Genomic DNA, 19,053 nt, shown 5'->3' with positions numbered 1-19,053 from the left:
TGAGGCTCCAGCTCCTAGGCCTCGGCTGCTGAAAGCAGGTTTCTGGCCTTTGTTTACCTTCTGTATTTGAAACAATGTTGTGATCCTGCTGGCTGAAGCCCGGCAACTAAAGCAGGTTTCTGGGGTTTTGTTTAGCTTCTATATTTGTTACATAGTTGCTTAAAGTTGCAGCTCAGAGGCCTGCAGCAGCAGGCGGGGAACGTTGGAGTCCTCCGTCACTGAAGCAAGCAAGCCTCATGTTAGTTTCAAGCTGCCTTGCTGCCGGCCGCCATCTTGGCTGAAGGTTAATTTGCATATCTTGCTGATTAGCCAATGAAAAGGGTAGCGGTCGCACGCCAATTAGCATGTTTCTCTTTTATTAGTGTAGATACATACACACACACACACACACACACACACACACACACACGCACACACACACTTGTGTGTATGTATCTTAACCTCGCAAAGGAAGAGTTCTTTGTTCTTAGATATTAAAGTTTTGTTTTAAAAGATAATTGTTCAACAAACAACAAGTGCTGACGAGGATGCAGAGAAAAAGGAACCCTCTTGCACTGGTGGTGGGAATGCAGACTGGTGCAGCCACTGTGGAGAACAGTATGAAGCTTCCTCAAAAAACTACAAATGGAACTCCCATTTGACCCATTTGACATAGCCCCCTCCATAGTCCCACTTTTAGGAATATATCCCAAGAAACTAGAAACATCACTCAGAAAGGATATATGCACCCTATGTTCATAGCAGCACAATTTACCATAGCTAAGATTTGGAAACAGGCTAAGTGCCCATCAGCAGATGAGTGAATTAAAAAAACAGTGGTACATCTACACAATGGAATACCATGCTGCCGTAAAAAAGAAGGGGTTCTTACCAGTTGCAACAACATGGATAGAACTGGAGAGCATTATGCTAAGCAAAATAAACCAGTCAGAGAAAGATAATGTCACATGATCTCACTCATTTGTGAAATCTAATGAACAACATAAACTGATGAAGAAAAACAGATCCACAGACAGAGAAGCATCGATCAGACTGTCAAACCTCAGAGGGAAGGTAGGGGAAGGTAGGGATAAGGGGGAGAGATCAACCAAAGGACTTGTATGCATGCATATAAGCCTAACCAATGGACACAGACACCGGGGCGGGGTGAGGGCAAGAGTGGGGGGTTGAGGGGAGAGACAATGGGGGATATGGACACATATGTAATACCTTAATCTATAGAGAAAAATAAAAATAAAAGATAACTGTAAGTTAGTCCAGTATATGAACTATTGGCTTCGTTAACTTAGAGAGATCCTGCCATGAATTTGTACATTCTCCCTTTTTCCTTTAAAAGAAAAAATATAATATAATGAGGATAAGAAAAAAGAATCCTTCCCAAAACATAATGTTTAAATGTTGGGTCAACAAACAGACAGGAACACCCACCTCGGCCTCGATTTCCGCTTGCCTCTTCTCCAAGAGTTTCGCCACTGCCATCGCCCTGTGCTTGCCAGACCGTTTACAGCTCACAGCCCATTCACACAATAATGTCACCACAGCTTCATCATTGGGGGCAACCTAATGACCAAGAGAAATGAGTACCAGTCAGAAACAAATGCGCATTCACCCAATGAGAGTAGGGAAAAAGCAAGCACTGCAATATCTAAAGTTTGAATGCTTTTTTGTTATATTTTATTACAGTCATTTTAGAAAGTGTTCCCAAATCTTTCGTAATTAAAATATAAAGAGAAAACTTTAGTCATAAGGAAGGGCAGCATTTACTCAGAACAGGTGAATATGTGACAATTGCAAGAGAATGAGAATTCTATATGCTTTCCACTTGCACGAGATCATAGCCTAGCCCCCTCCATAGGCCTTCACTTACACGGGATCATAACCTAGCCCCCTCCATAGGCCTTCACTTACACGGGATCATAGCCTAGCCCCCTCCATAGGCCTTCACTTACACAGGATCATAGCCTAGCCCCCTCCATAGGCCTTCACTTACACAGAATCATAGCCTAGCCCAGTGATGGCGAACCTATGACACGCGTGTGAGAGGTGACACACAAACTCATTTTTTTGGTTGATTTTTTTTTGTTAAATGGAATTTGTTTATATCAAATCAATATCAAAAATATAAGTCTTTGTTTTACTATAGTTGCAAATATCAAAAAATTTCTATATGTGACACGGCACCAGAGTTAAGGTTTTTCAAAATGCTGACACGCTGAGCTCAAAAGGTTCGCCATCACTGATCTAGCCCCATGAATCCTCCAGAATTCAATTTCAAAAGCAGATGGAAGGGAAACAGACCACCGAATATCAAGCACAGCTGTTACAAAGCCCAAGCACTTCACTCCACTGTTGTCTCCTCGGGCCATCACTCACAGTGTCCCTCAATAATTCACTCAAGCCAGGTTATCAAATCGCCCAGTCCAACGAGGAATTGTAAGAAACAACATGTGTGAGGGTACCGGGTGAGGAGGGGCTGCTAATCAAAGACCCACTGCACTAGAAACAACAAACATGAAAAATGGCAGTCAAAAACATATAACACAAAAATAAGTAATAATACAACTATAAACTGTGTTTTGGGTACTCAAAACTGTAAACCCACTTTTGCCAACTCTTGTAAATGTATGTGTGTATACACACACACACACACACACACACACACATACATATACACACAGTAAGCACATTTCAGGCTTGTGCACTCTGAGAAAACATCCAAGAATCTCAGGATAAGAATCCCTGATCAGCCTTTAGACACTATGAAACAATAGATATAAAAATCAGTTTATCCCAAGATTTTTACTCATCCTACCCTAAATTTCATTATAAACATCTTGACCTAAAACACACACAAAAGCATGTATTTCAAAAGGAGCTTTGGTTCCCCTGGTTTGAAACAAGAGAAAAATGCAATTAAAATATACAAAGACCAAACGTAGCATTTAAAAAAGAAAGCAAACAGGGAGGAATTCCCACCTGGTTTCAATGTAATCCAGAGAAAAGTAAAAACATACAAGTCAGTTCAGTGAGGCACCACATGCTGACATTGAGAATACTGAAGAGAACAAAAGAAGTTGCCCTAAAAGCGCTGCCACCAGTTTTAATAAATGAATCAAATAAGTAATGTGCATCATATGCACATTTACACAATTTTTTACTTTCTCCTGCATCGTAAAAATCTGATGAAAATATGCCACAAGAGGATAAGCGGCTGACTTATCCAATTTAAGTTAACAGGCTCTACTTGACCTAGAGATGTATTTAAAAAAAAAAAAACATAAAGGAAAACAATTATCTTTAACATATCCAGACATGACCACATTTTTGGAGTGATGTGCTAGAAAACAAGTCTTAGGAACGAGTAGATTTGCTTCAAAGCACTTAGGAAGTACCCATGAGAAGGTACGTCCTGGGAAACGAAAGTTTAAAAGATGTGGTGCCTATTCCCAAAAAGTTCATGTTGTAGCAGGAAAAGCAGAAAAGACAACTAATCATAAAGCAAAACGAGATGTTGACAGGGTGAAAGAGGAAGTGATTAAGTCTCATAGTCTGCACCTGCCATAGTTCATAGACGATAAGCATCCGCCTGTCCCAGCTTACAGAACGCTTAACTTGAAGGCAGGCCGGCTGTCTACCTGCAGCAGCAGCTGTAGTCTCAATTTGTGGTTACTAAGAATTCAGTCAATTAAGAAAATCAAAGGAAAATGCTACTAAAAGACTGAGCTTTCAAAATTTTATCACAGAAACTTTCCTGTCTTCCTATCAAGTGTTCCCATAACAAGTTACACATTTTAAAATCTATTTTCAACCAAAAAGTATTTTCCCATGGTGTGCAGATTCCAACAGTGTAAAATCCACTCCTTTCTGAATATCAAACAGCCTGCCAACTGATGCCAATCTTTCCTTGGGACACTGGAGTCGGGGGAAGGCAGGAATAGGCAGGTTCTGTGCCGACTAAAAGAAACAGAAGATATTACAACAGAGGTTTTACAACAACTTACACTAACTTCTCAGAAGATCATACTGGAATACCAGGTCATATTATACCAACTTGAAAGCACACAATATGAATCCTCTATAATAAAAGGCTAATATGCAAATACACCGAATGGTGGAACAACCGAATAACCAGTTCCTATGACGTGCACTGACCACCAGGGGGGGTATGCGGAACATAGCAGGCATCAGCTGCTGCAGGATGGTGGACCAGGTGAGCGAGCTTCTGGTGGTTACTGAAAATTCTTTGCTCCCTCACGCCATGGTCCTGCCCGGCGCTTGCACCTGTTGCTGGTGCCAGCCCCACTCACATCCGCTGCTGGCTCCAGAACCACCGCTTGCACCCACTGCTGGCGCTGGGCGCCAGTCCCAATCCCTTGGTGCCATCAGCGGGTGCGAGCAGCGGCTGCTGGGCCCAATTGCCCCTCAGGGCTTCTCCACCTCCCCCGATCCTGAGGGGCGATCAGGGCCAGCAGCCGCCTCTTGCACCCACTGCCGGCAACGGCCCCACTCGCACCCACAGCCAGCGCCAGAGCCACCACTGGCACCTGCTGCTGGTGCCTGGTGCTGGTCCAATTGCTTGGTACCATCAGCAGGTGCAAGCAGTGGCTGCAGACCCTGATCGCCCCTGAGGGCTTCTCCACCTCTCCCTGCTCCTGAGGGGCGATCAGAGTAGCAGCAGCAGCCGCTCGCACCCGCTAATGGTGCCGGCCCTGCTTGTACCCGCTGCTGGTGCCGGCCCTAATTGCTCTATGCCTTCAGTGGGTGCGAGTGGGGCCGGCACCATGAGCATATGGGAGCAGCGGCAGCAAGAGTGAAACTGCCAGCAGATAGGAAACCAGGGACCACAGCGGGAGGGGCCAGGCAGGGCGCTGAGGATAGGCTGAGACCCACCCCTTGCCTACCACAGCCTCACAGCCTACAGTTCCTTTCAAGGTGCACAAATTTGTGTAATTACACAAATTACATAGTCATGAACTTGGGTAATAAGGCATTACATTAGTTCTTTATAATTTAAAAATGTTATAAAATAAAGTTTTATAATTTTAGCATTACTTTTCAAGATAATATTTCATTCAAACCTTTTGCCCCCTATTTACTATAAAGTCTCGGTCTACATTTTAAATGTATTAACTACTAATCATCAAAAAATAAGGAGAATATTTTGCTTATTTGACTCTCAACACCAGTTCCAGGGTACACCCCATGAGATATGTTCAATGTGCATACTGACACCCGTGGCTCATGTGCCCCACATACCAATGCCTTGTACCTTCTCCGCCGTTCTGTACCAATCAACGGCTAGAAAATTATTAGATGGTAGCTTCCCTTTGTCTGCCAGATGCTGTCTTACAAGTTAATTCAAGTAACTGTCTGTTGGGAAGTACTCACTCCTTCATCCTGCCGACTATGCCAACTGTTGTGTCCGAGTCCCTCGGGCAGGGACTGGACCTTCATGGGCATCGGGTATGGGATGAAGAAGTTATGAGCTGCCATAGGTGTATAAGAGGGGCTTTATTGCAGACTATGTAGCCATTGCTAACAAGGAGCCATTAGACAAAACAACTCTTCAAAGTAGCCTTACAAGGCAGCAGCTAACAAAGCTGTCACATAAAGCAGTCCAGCAAACATAGGAACTACTGCTCACACAGTAGCCCTTACTAATACAGTAGCAAACACATACAGAGCAGCCGCCCCTATATAAAAGCAGCCTAGCCTCGGATGGTCAGTAACACATCTTTACACTAACTTAAACAAAGGAGGCTTCTTTCCAAATAGTGACACCAATATTTGGGTTACAGAAAGGCATGCCTGCACCGTCAGTGGGTAAGTAAGATTGCTGTGTCCTTGCTTTTGCACCTGCATACAGCAAATTAGCCTTGAACACTCTGATTAGGATTCCCACACTCAGATTGGCTTTGAACAGCCGGCGCACTCTGGACAGGGCCCCTACACTGTCAATAGGATATCATGATTTCAAATATGTAAGGTGAAATGCATTTTCTTCCTAACAACAAATTTCTAAAAATATTAAGCTCCTCTTCTTTACACCAATAATTGTTTAAGTGAAATTTAATAAATACTTTTAACACATAATAAGTTCAAAGCAAAAATCTGAGGTAAGTTAGTAGCTCAGGATATGAACTAAATATGAAGGTCCCTGCCTTCAACAAGATGGAGATTTAGTGGGACAGACATACATGTATATACATAATTTAGATGCATAAGAAAGAACACATCATTTATCTCAGAAAGACAGCAATATTCACCAGGAGCAGAGAGACAACTGAAGGGAATTCTTAGATGTTTCTTTTAGAAGGTAGCTTTTGAGAAATATCTTAAAAGTATTAGATTTCAAAATAGAGATGAACAACAGCAAACAAAGTATGTGGCAGGCAGAACAATGGCCCTCATCCCCAAAGATGTCCACATCCTAATCCCAGGGCCTATGAATGTCACCTTAAATGGCAAAAGGGACTTTCGGACTGTGATTAAGGGTCTTGAGAAGAAGGGATTATCATGCATTATTTGGGTGGCCCCAAAGTAATCTCCGGAGTGCTTATAAAGGAATGGAGGTGGGGGCAGGGGGGAGAGTGAGAGAAAGAGCTATGACAAAAGAAGCAGGAGTGAAACCAAGGGAGGAGTTTGAAGATGCTCTGCCGCTGGCTTTGACAAAGGAGTAAGGGAACATAAGCTAGGGAGTGAGGTGGCCTCTAGGAGCTAGAAAATGCGAGGAAACGGTTGTCCCAGAGCCCCTGGAAGGAAAGCAGCCCAGTGAGATGATACCTTCCAGAACTATGGGAGAACAAGTCTGTGTTGTTTTAAGCTGCTAAATTTCAGATAACTTGTTACAGTAACAATAGGAAATTAATTCTAAGTAGTTTTAAGCAAACATAAACAGTGAAAACATGGCTATGGTTCAAGCAATTACAGGATCTGAGGACTGCTGGTTAAATGGCAAATGTAGAAAGGCAACAATACAAAACTTAAAATCTGGAAAATAGTTTATGAAAACACACTATGAAGAGTACCATGAAATTGGTAGAGCCTCACTCATGCATTTACTTACTAATTCATTAAATAAATATGTATTGAGCACCTACTATGACGAGGCCCTTTTCTAGGCACTAGATATAGGTATATTCTCATGTATCACTTTGTGGGAATAAAAATTGGTACTTCCCTTTCGAATGTAATTTCTGTTACATAACAATAGTCTTAAAAGTATATATTATTTGCTCCAATAATTCAACCTCTAAAAATATAGCCCAAAGAAGTTATCTTAAGTAAAAAGACATGAGTGCCCCAGGCCTCAGTGAAGCCTGATAAAGACTCCTTCTGATGTTTGTCAGAAGCACATAATGGATCACAACAATTGAAAGTAGACCGATCTTACAGGAAAAAAAGGCCCATGGTCAGCTCAGGGGAGAAAGAATGTATCTTCAGCAATGGAAGTATGAGAAATTTTGTGGGATCATTTGTTTTTATTTCTATTTTCTGCATGAAAATGGTGACTTTTCATTATCTAATTAAAGATACATAAATAAGACAGGTAGATGGGAGAGGCTTGCAGTTAAACACAGAAAAGGGAAGTTAAAGGTGCAGGATCAGCATTAAATCTCAGGTCCTCTCCAAGAAGGGGAGTCCTCAGCCCTCAGACAGGGCCTGTTCTATCTGCTCACCATCCTTTCCTTCTCCCAGGAGCTGCACCCCTCCTTCTGGGGGTACTGCTCCTCCTCCCGCCCTCAGGTGGCTCAAGGAGGGGTTACCAGTTGTATGTAGTACCCCATCCTCTCAGCTTTACTGTTACATTCTGGATTCGGGGTTTTGACAGGCAGCGAAGACTTTAGGAGATTCTCAGAACACCGGGGAAAAAATCACTCTGTGCCAGGTACTCATGCGGCTCACTGCTCTGTGCTCAACCTCGTGAAATATTTTAGGTGTTGAGCCCTGACCAATGAGCCCTGACCAATGAAATCGTTTATATTCCGGCAAACATCTATTCTGTCTAATTGACTTTTTGGAATATTTATTGCTTATTTTAATGTCTCAGCACCAATAACTGACCAAAGCAGACCCAACAAAAATTAAAAATGGAAAGTGCTTGGACTTAAATGTAAATCTATGCATTCACTTCTAATAAAATAACATAGGATGGACTAAATCACTTTCAAAGTCACTAAGAAAGGTATCTTAGCAAATCTGAAGATGGCAGTAATAGAGGCAATATTTATTTTAAGTGCTTACTCAATTCACAGAGATTGCAATAAATGTGTTCCAGGAATTATTTATTTTAATCTTCACTCTCTATGAGCTAATTATTAGTGTCACCATTTTACAGATTAAGAAAGCAAGACATAAAGATGTTCAATAATTTGTCCAACTAATCATTCATCTAATTAATGGACCTCTTGCCACAACCTAACTCTAGGGAAATGAACTAGGTAAGCAGAGCAACACTGTTTGTCAAAAGAATCTGGGAAGGTAATTTTGACCCTTACTGCCCCCCCCCGACTCCGCCCACTCCCCTCAGTGTACACAACAGACTTTTGTGTGAGGCCCATGCTGCTCTGGGCTTTTCTGCCTTCCACCTTGCAGCTTACAGCCTCAGAGTATTCTGTTTCCTTGTTCTGTAATATTTACTTCCATGTAATTAACATGCATCTTTCAAAACATAGCTCATGACTGATTATAAGATTTCCAGCTACTCGCCTCAAATGTCCTTTAGGAAGAGGAGACACACTTCTGAAAACTACTGAAGAAAGAACTTCCATCTGAACACTACAAAAGAGCAATAAATATTCAGGGGCTTTATAGATAAAACATCACCGAACAACCCACAGCAGGCACTCTAGCTTGTAACTGCACACAGGCAAATAGGGCATACAGAACAAGAAAGAGAGGGCGAGACAGACACATAGAGAAAAACTGAGTCAAGGCACAGAGTTAATGTCAGAGAAAAAGCATCCAACAAGGTGGTCAAGAAGCCAAGTTCCGGCCCAGCATAAGTTAAAAACATGTAATCATGGCAATAACATTAACAGCTATAAATTTCCAACAAGTAGTAGCAGTAGAAAGAATCTAAAACATTTATTGAGCAGGTACTGGGTGTTTTACTTACATCACCTCTAATCTCAACAACAAACTTTGAAGTAGGTGTTGTTATTCCCATTTTACAGATAGGAAAATGGAGGTTCAGAGGTTAAAATGGCCAAGGGCATGGAGATCAAAAGTGGAAAAGCTAGGAGACCTAGTTACAAAGTCCATACTCTCTGCTGCTCCCATCATGGGTGAAGCAAGGTCACTGGAAATACAAGGAGCACCATGGTGACTTGGAAGTCTCCCAGGTGGGCCACACAGACCCCACTCCAATCAGTCACTGCCACCAGGGTTCCAGCCCTGACTCCTACCTCTCAAGAGACCAGCCACATTTCTAATCAAATTGACATTACAGAAATGAAGCCACATAAGTTACCAAAGACTTCATTCCACCTCTAACACATGTTAGACTAGATACTCATATAAGGCAGGATGTGCCTTCTTCATGGTTATATTTTCAGCATCTATCACAGTGCCTGGCACATGTTGGATTCAAAAGATATTTTTTAATCAAAAAATATAAAAGCAATGTACTGTAATACATGTAACTGAATGAAAACACGAGGATGATTGGGGTGGGTTGGAGGGGAGGGGTCTAATATCTTATCCCTGTTCCCCCAACACACAGATGAACTTACTTAATGTGGAAAAATATCTAATGTAATCCAACAGCTGATTAAGTGTAAAACACTAGAAGCATTCCCATTCCTAATTTTTAAAATATATTTTTATTTATTTCTAAAAGAGGAAGGGATAGGGAGAGATAGAAACATCAGTGATGAGAGAGAAACATTGATTGGCTGCCTCTTGCACGCCACCCACTTGGGATCGAGCCCACAGCCTGGGTATGTGGCCTGACCAGGAATCGAGCTGGTGACCTCTTGGTTTGTGGGTCAATGCTCAACCACTGCGCCACACTGGCCTGGCTCCATTCCTAATTTAATGAATCAAGGATGGTGGCCCCAATACTATTATTTAGCATCATCTAAAGATTTAGTCAACAGGAAGAAAAGGAATAAATACTTGAAAGGATAAGTCAACATTACTACCAGCAACTGGATAACTTTATTAGAATAAAAGAATTGAGCACCATAGACAGAACAAAATAAACAGGCAAGATGTGATGGACAATATTAAGCAGAAAAAAATCCTGTTAGAATCTAAAGTGCTCATATCAATATACATAAATGCCTAGGAAAATATCCAAAGTATACGGGCCAAAATGAACCACTGTTACTGCTCACAAAAATAATGAGTATTTGTTCCACGGTGTTTCCTGCTCTAATGCTTTCACGCTATCATGACTGTGGAGCAAAGTTAGGCCTCTAGGTTGAAAATGTTAAATATCTCAAAGCTGCTGGGTTACAGACCTGAATCAAACCCAAGCTACCTGAGCAGGGCTCTGGCAGCCCCATTCTTGGTAGGAGAGAAGGACAGAGTTCCAGGTCATAGGCTGAAAGGGACTTTTTTGTTTGTTTTGTTAATCCTCACCTGAAGATATCTTTCCCATTGATTTCTAGAGAGAGTGGAAGGAAAACTGAGGGAAGGAGGGAGGAAGAAAGGAAGGAAGGGAGGGAGGGAAGGAGGGAGGGAGAGAGAAACATCAATGTGAAAGAGACACATCAATTGGATGACCCCTGTATGAGCCCCAACTGGGGCCAGGGATTGAACTTGCAACCCACGTACATGTCCTCGACTGGGAATTGATCCCATGACCCTTTGGTTCATGGGTCGACACTCTAAACCACTGAGCAAAACTGGCCAGGGCTGAAAGGGACGTCTTGATATACAGAATGTAGACATATACTATGTGTATAACAATCACAAGCAGAAATAACTTCTATAATGGGAACAAGAGGGGATGAATGAACACAAAATTGAAAAATCATTAAGGTCCCTTAAGTAACAGCATTGTTCATCTGGCCTCATGATCTTGGGACATACCATAATGGTAAATACTGGAGTTTTTCATTCTGTTGCAAATAATCATCATGGGGGTGCTACATCTATAGTAAATATATTGCAAATGTGGAGAAAGCCTTATCATAAGGGAGATTTGTCACATTTTTCGTTCCTGGGGGAAGGTGGCACAAACCTGATAAATTAAAGTATAATTCAACTCTTACTCAATAACCTAATGGTATCTATACACTAACCACAGGTCTTGTATTATTTAAAAAATAAAGGCAATTACATATGAGGCAAACTTCCTTTAGAAATTAGAGATACTTGGTGAAACTGTTTACTATTTTAAAATATGGAATTTAAATATACTACCTACATTATAAAACAATGCCATAAAAGGGAACAGGAAAGACCAATGACTCATTGCTATAAGCCACAGCAAACTTGACTGAGATCAGATACTGAATAAAGCCCTTTAATCTAAAACTAAAAGGACATGTTTATAAATATAATTAATCACTCCTAGTCAACATTAAACAAAATGGTCACATCAGGATAAGAACATTATTCATATAACAGCACCAATAAATAATATGGAATAGTTATACGTAGAGTAGTGATATTAGCAAGTCACATGGCTTGCAGCCTGAAGTACATGATGGAGACCTGGGTGAATTTCAAGAGCTGCACAAGTTAAAATTGGTCTGAGATGCTAATAGAACATAAGCCTGTTGGACATGGTCACAAATAGTTTTCTAGCAGAATCATCTTATAAAGTAATTAGCCTAAGATTGTTAACCATAAGCTCATAAGATTTATAATTTAAATATAAATAGAACTCATTATTAAAAAATCTTTATATGTATATACAAATGTTTTCTGTCATGTATACCTTCCAAAAAGATACTTGGAATGGCTGATTTCTGATGAGGAAAAGGGCATGTTCTCCTAGTCTCACATCCTCAGAATCAATGTTGATAGCCTTTAGGTCTTGAAACAAAACATACATCATGAAAGCAAAAAATACTTCCTTTTTTATTACAAAGCACCAGTTAAAAATAGTACAGTTCTGAGTTCTGAGAAGAAGAGAGGTAGGTAAGAAAACAAAAGTAAAGACCTTCCTCTAAGCATTTATATCAACTAATTGTCATTAATTTGCAATGTGCCAAAAAATAAATGTGCTATCCCTCCATTAAATCAACATTTAAATAATACATATGAAGAAAACTGTTTTGAGAAATATATAACTGCATGATAACCAAAGTCATACACGAGATAAATTATAATCACAAAGTAATCTCTGAAAGTCATTGAAAAGGGCTAATTCTGAAAATAATTAAAACATTACACTTAAATCCCAAAAGTTATCACTGTATGGTCTAATAAAGTATACTGCTTGCTTTTTATAAATAATAAAGAAAACATACAGATGAGAACAAGGGGACTATCAATTTCTAAACAATGGTGCTAGGCTGCCCAGCCCAGAACATAACACTCAGCATTTACTATTTATCATAAGCTGCCAGATGATGTGGATTTTATTAGGAAGGCCTCTGGACAAAGAGAATGATACTGAGGAAGGAAATAACTGGTCCGAGGCTGCCCACCTACCTAGCGACACAGCAAGGCTTCTAATCTAGGTCTAAGGTGGCCTCGTCTGTGTTCTACTACAAAGGCCAGACTACTCAACTTGAGGATTTAGACTGTCTTCTAAAGTATTATTTACTATGTTAAAAATCTCAAACAAACTTTTAAAAATTAATTACAGATTATGCATGAAGGGAAAAAAAGTGCCAATATTAACACGTGGGAACTGTTTAGGGCTATTATTAAAGTTTTTCCCTCCTTTTTCTAAATTTACATCTGATACTTGTTTGCTCAGCTTTAGACAATTAAAATAAAATGATTTTTTAGAGAGGTTCAAAGAATAGAATGTACTATTTCAGAGTGCCACTCTGCAACCATTATCATCCCAATTCCTGTTCTCCCACCAATGAGCTGCGTATGAGCTTAGGCAATGTACTCAAGCTCACTCAACCTTGCTTTCCTCATCTGTAAAGTTGGGGAACAAAAATTTTTTAAGACATGCATCTCACGGGCCAGGGGAAAATTAAACAAGATGATATAACACACTTAAAACATGGCCTAGTGTTTATGACCTTGCATACATGCTCGAAAACAGAGGCCCACTCCACCTAAATGGTGGTGTTGCTGACCCTCTCAATGCCAGCAAAGTCTAAGTGCCCAGGCACACAATTTTTCCCACTATGTTAACATAACTGCCCTTTTACTAATAGGTTTATTTTTAAAAAGTAGATGGTAGCTGTTGCAACACTTCCTTTGGGTGACCAGTAGGAAAACCTGCACCGTCGAAGGCACAGTGGATTCCAACAGGCCCCTGGCAGCACTAACAGCAGCTGCGGTCACTCCGTGCAGGGCTTCTCAACGGGGGTCAGGCCTGTGTGTTCCTTGTTTGCTTCACTTGTGCTTGACTTTCTTGAGTCTTGGCTTTAAAATCATCCTGAGTATTGAGATGAGCATGATCTCATTCAGAATATCGGATTGTGGCCACCTCCCCATGGGTGGGCTGACCCCACCCTCCGTCTTCCCTCCTGAGGGTAAAAGCATTTGTGAAAATCCAAGAATGTAGAAAGCCTGGCAGATCCTGGCTGTGCTTTTTGGACTAGTGGACAGTGTGAGGGATAGTTGTGTGATGGATAATTGTGTATGAGTGTGTCTACAGTAGTCCCAAGGGATCATATTCCTTTCATCTCTCCAAAGTTTCTGTCTCCCAAAATACATTATCCATAATAATAGCAGCTAGGGTTTCCGCCTAAGCCCTATAAATATCGACGTGTTTTATCCGCCCTTTTACAAATGAAGAAACTGACACTCATCATGAGTAGGTGAACTGTCCCTAATGCCCCCAAAGGAACACACTAACCTGCTGATTTTACAGCTGAGCACTCCCGTCAGCCACATTCCCCCATCCACCTGCCACTCTCCTACACATCTGAACAGGAACCACTGACAACTTGATACCAAGCCAAAACTAATACAGGAGTCTCCCTTCCAGTTCATTATCCCAGCAGCATTTTTAGCAGCCCTAAAACCAAATTTCCTAAGTACCTCCTCGGGACTTGAGGGCCCCAGGCACGGTGCTAGCGGCTGGTGAAATGCTGGTGAGCAGAAGGAACAGACCCTGGCCTAGGAACTACAGGCTCACAGGAAGACACACAGGACAAGGTCGGCCATCACAGATGCGAGGCTTCAGGTGGTGCATCAGCCACACTGCAGAGACCTGGCCTGACCGGGGGCCTAACCCACAGGGAGTCAGGCACGTGCTCTGGACCTCAGCCCACTACTCAGATCATCAGCATGAGCGCCTCTCAGCTGTTCAGAGAATGCTTTGTGAATACTCCAAGCACCAAACCACACAAACAGCAAATGCGCAGGTTTCCAGAGTCTGGGTGTGCTGGGGTTGTGGACCCGCGGGGAAAGGGGAAATGCAAGCTGCTGCTGTCTGAGCAGCTCTGCCCAGAGCAGCTGGTCCAGCCTTCCAGCAGGAAGAGAAAGCCTGCTTCCCAGGCACCAGAGAGAGAAGTGAGAAAGAGGTAGCTTCTTAGCCCCTCACACCCACAAAAACAAGGAGAGAAGCCAAGAGGGAAGAAGTGGTGCATGGCTCTGGAGGGTTGAGGGGACACCCCTCATCCTACTGCTCAGGTGAGTTCACAAGTGATGGGCTCCGTCAGCATCAGGAAGCGGAGGTCCTCACCCCCACACAGTTAACTCCCTCACAGGGATGCCGGCTTCTCAGTCTCTACCACCAAGAGTAGGAACGGTTCTAAAACACTGAGTAGGCAAATGAGTGAGTAAACGTTGTATGAAACGTACCAGGAGTTGGAAAGTGACAGGCATCCGAGCAAACACGACCAGCAGACCTGCGGACTGGCCTGGAGAGTGCTGTAAGACTTAGAAAGGTTACATACACATCTTGATATCCCAGTTCTCTTGAAATGATGATCAGCAACAGTGGGTCCGCCACCCCAAGTAGAATCTGAGAGGCCACCCCTTTCCTAAAAGCATGCCCATTTCCCGGTCACCTCAGCCCACCCTGTGCACAACTGCCCACCACCAGTGCACTGCACCTGTCTGGCCCCTGTGTGGCCCAACCCTGCCCTATGAATTGCCATTTTCACACCTTACTCTCCACTGAATGGAAAATCAAGTGGCACAGATCTAGAAAAACTAACACTGAGGGTGTTTTGAAATTTGCACTTTCATGCTCTTACACTAGTACCCAAACCCTGATACAGAAGCAGTAGCTGAGGATTGGGGAGAGAGTGGAGAAGGAAGGAGGGTAAAGGAACAATGCATTTTATGTGGGTTGAGTGAAAGCATGTTATACGCCTGGCACACCCCAAGCACAGGCCTGGCACAATGTCAGTTGCTAATCCCTGTGACCACACTCCAACCACAGGGCAGGGCCAAGGCCTCGAATCCCATCTCGTACATCACTGTTTTCAATGGGCTTTCACCAAACTCCAAGACATTACACAACAAACCTGGCCCTCTGCCCCTCATCACATCTGGACAGCTGTTCTCCCCATCCCACATGAGAATAGAGAGAATAGCATTTCCCCTTAGCAGTTTCAGAGAAAAGGGAATCGAGGAGAATGGAGTTCAAGTTTCCCAAACAGATGTGAGGAGACTATGCAGTTCATGACCCTACACATGACTTCAGCAAAAGCAAACCTCAGACTGACTGCAACTGCAGAGGCTGCCGCATATCCTATTATCTATCACGTTGTCTAAGCCTTAACAAATTATAAAATCAAAAAGGGGAAGTTCGTTTTGAAGAAGTGTGATGTGTTTCTGAATACCAACTACACGACTTTATACAACTCCTCCTTATCAGAGAATTATAACTTCCAACATAACATTATATTGGTTCTTCTAATATAATCCTAATAATGATTATTACTAATACTAACAATTTAAAACACATTTACATAGTGCTTAATAATACTGAAAGTACTATGTCTCCTTAGAGACAAGTGGGTCAAGTGCTCTATGCTGATTAACAAGTAAGAGCACTAAAGGTGCAGAGCCCACCAATAACTTGTTTGAGGTCACAGAGCTGAGCAATCAATACAGCTGCATGGTTCATACATGGATTCCAGAAACATATAATGTGACTCAGAAGTCAAGAAAACAGCAAACTCTGTGGTGAGTAAACAGAGATGCAACATTGCCATTCACATACATACTAGTACACATACATATGTTCACACACACACACACACACACACACACACGCACACACACGAGTAGATGCCAAAGTCATATTGTAAAAAATAATTTCATGTTAAGTGTTTCAGAAGGCTCCATCCAGTTATTCTTTCTGACCAATTATTAAGAAAAGATGGCCGAAACCGGTTTGGCTCAGTGGATAGAGCGTCGGCCTGCGGACTGAAAGGTCCCAGGTTCGATTCCGGTCAAGGGCATGTACCTGGGTTGCGGGCACATCCCCAGTGGGAGATGTGCAGGAGGCAGCTGATCGATGTTTCTCTCTCATTGATGTTTCTAACTCTCTATCTCTCTCCCTTCCTCTCTGTAAAAAATCAATAAAATATTTAAAAAAAAAAAAAAAAAGAAAAGATGACCAGTTTAACTTACAGGGTAAAATGTAGTTTTTTGTCTTATTCATTAAACAGCATATTAATCACAAAGCAACCACTCACTCAGATCAGATCTTTCTGGTGTTGAGTCAACATGCAATATAATTACTCCTAAATGGGCAACACTAACGTTCCTTCCAATGAAGTGTGTTTGTGACTAGAGTATCCAGGACTCTCTGCCCTGAGCACACATCGCCCTCTAGTGGGACGCACTTCAGGGCGAAGTCCCTCACTTGAGGATGCTTACAGCAGAGATCACCAAACATTTCTTACATACCTTTTCAGCTCAGTATTTTTTTAGCACTCTCACTCAACACATATTTATTGGTTTCTATACTAATATCAGCATAACACTTATGTTTATTATAAAACCTAGACAAAACAGAACTGGTTGTTTGAAAATGTAATTTAAATAGAAATTCTAATCACTTCCTCTTGCACCCAATGGCCCACCTCAGGCACCCACATTGGAGATAACTGTGCTTGAGAGAGAATCTGATAATATAATTTTATTCAAAAACATTCAGACACTCATGATTTTTCTCTTTAAGAGTCCTGTAACTTAAGTCTCTGTGTGAATGAGGCATAGGAATTCTGAAGTTGGTCATTTTCATGAACTAGAAAGATACGTCGTAGTCAGGCTAACCATAAAACTAAAGTGGTTAGGGTGGACTAGGTAAAACTCACTTGGGAACAATATAGTCTTTACTCAACATTTAGCGCAAGCAGGTTAGCAATCCAAAAGCACACCTTGAATCTCAGGTAGCCCTACTTTCCCTCCAGATAGCTCACGTCTACATATTACAAATCTTAGCACTCTTGAAGCCTTTTATCTAAGAAAGTCTTTATTCCAAAAAAAAAAAAAAAAAAGATTTCAAGGTGTCCACCCCAGAAGAACCCAGTATCACTCTGTCCTATGTCAGTGAGCAGAGAACTATGTAGACTTTTATCATCAGTATGCTCTCTGGAAGGACTGAAGCATTTCCACTTAGGCTCGAGTTAGAAATTATACTGGGTCTGTGTGCCTCACTCACAGCATCCGGATACCCTACTTGGCATGAACCTTATCTTCGAGAAGCAGACTGATGACCCACATATATTCAAACAGAAGTAATATGGAAAAAGATTCACATCAAGTTCACATGGAGGTAGGACAGTGAAAGATTTGTGGTGGTCTTTTTGTTTTCTCTTCTTTCCATATATGAAATTCCCAAAGACTACTATGAAAACCAAAGGTATTTATAATCAGTTAACTAAGGTATTCATTGAAGGTAGGTACCTAGCACGACTTGAACATACCACAGGCACTTTCCATTGTAAAAAGAACACAAGCTTTTTATTTCTCCACAAAATAAGAAGGGGGGAAAAAAACCCTGAAAATCTGACATTTATAGATAAGTTCAATAATGAAACAATCTATTACTAGGAGGCATATGATAACAACTGTCTGTGTGATGGTTAATTTTATGTGTCAGCTTGGCTAGGCTATGTCTTAGGGTCAAACTCCAATTTAGATGAAGACTTTTTTAAAAATATGAATAACGTTTAAATCCATAGACTTAGTAAAACAGATTATCTTCTATAACATGGGTGGGCCTTATTCAATCAGTTAAAGACCTTAAGAGAAAATACAGGACCCCAAGGAAGAAAGAATTCTGCCTCCAGGCTGCCTTCAGATTCAAGCTGCAACATCAGCACTTCCCTGAATCCCCAACCTGCTGGCCTGCCCTGCACATTTCAGATTTGCCAGCCCCCATAATCATGTGAGCCAATTCCTTAAAATACAGCCATACACCACTTGACAACTAGGGTACATTCTGAGAAATGCATCAAAAGGCAATTTTGTCATATGAACATCAGAGTGCACTACACAAACCTAGATGGTCTAACTACACACCTAGGCCACGAGCCTGTACAGTATATGTTACCATACAAAACAACATGAGATTAAGTTGAGCACATGAGAAAATGATGCAATCAAACATGGTAAACACGAGGTGTATGAGGCTGGCTGCTGCTGGCTTAATACAGCATACTGTTTTATACCAAGCTTTTTTTTATTAGTAGAAAGAGTACACTGTAAATGACAATTAAAAGTACAGCAAATATACAAACCAGTAACACAGTCATTTTATTATCATTATCAAGTATTATATTCTACTAGAGGCCCGGTACACAAAAATTGGTGCACTCGGGGGAAGCGGGGGGTCCCTCAGCCCGGCCTGTGCCCTCTCGCAGTCTGAGACCCCCTCAGGAGATAACGACCTGCTGGCTTAGGCCTGCTCCCGGGTGGCAGAGGGCAGGCCCAAACCCTAGGTGCAGCCCCTGGTCGGGCTCAGAGCAGGGCCGATTGGGGAGTTGGGGTGCCTTC

At 41.8% G+C, this 19,053-nt stretch overlaps 1 protein-coding gene across 2 annotated transcripts in view; it reads right to left on the bottom strand.

Moving 5' to 3' along the window:
* Positions 1–19,053, bottom strand: part of MED12L (mediator complex subunit 12 like) — a 398,615-nt gene that overhangs the window by 271,606 nt on the left and 107,956 nt on the right. For both annotated transcript variants that reach the window (XM_006758962.2, XM_006758963.2), the window contains exon 11: positions 1,429–1,560. In XM_006758962.2, coding sequence (XP_006759025.1) covers positions 1,429–1,560 — 132 coding nt within the window. The remainder of the gene's footprint in view (positions 1–1,428; positions 1,561–19,053) is intronic.

The sequence above is a fragment of the Myotis davidii genome, unplaced genomic scaffold (genome assembly GCF_000327345.1).
Source record: "Myotis davidii unplaced genomic scaffold, ASM32734v1 scaffold316, whole genome shotgun sequence".
Classification (NCBI taxonomy): Eukaryota; Metazoa; Chordata; class Mammalia; order Chiroptera; family Vespertilionidae; genus Myotis; species Myotis davidii.
This window is presented reverse-complemented; position numbering and strand designations above follow the sequence as displayed.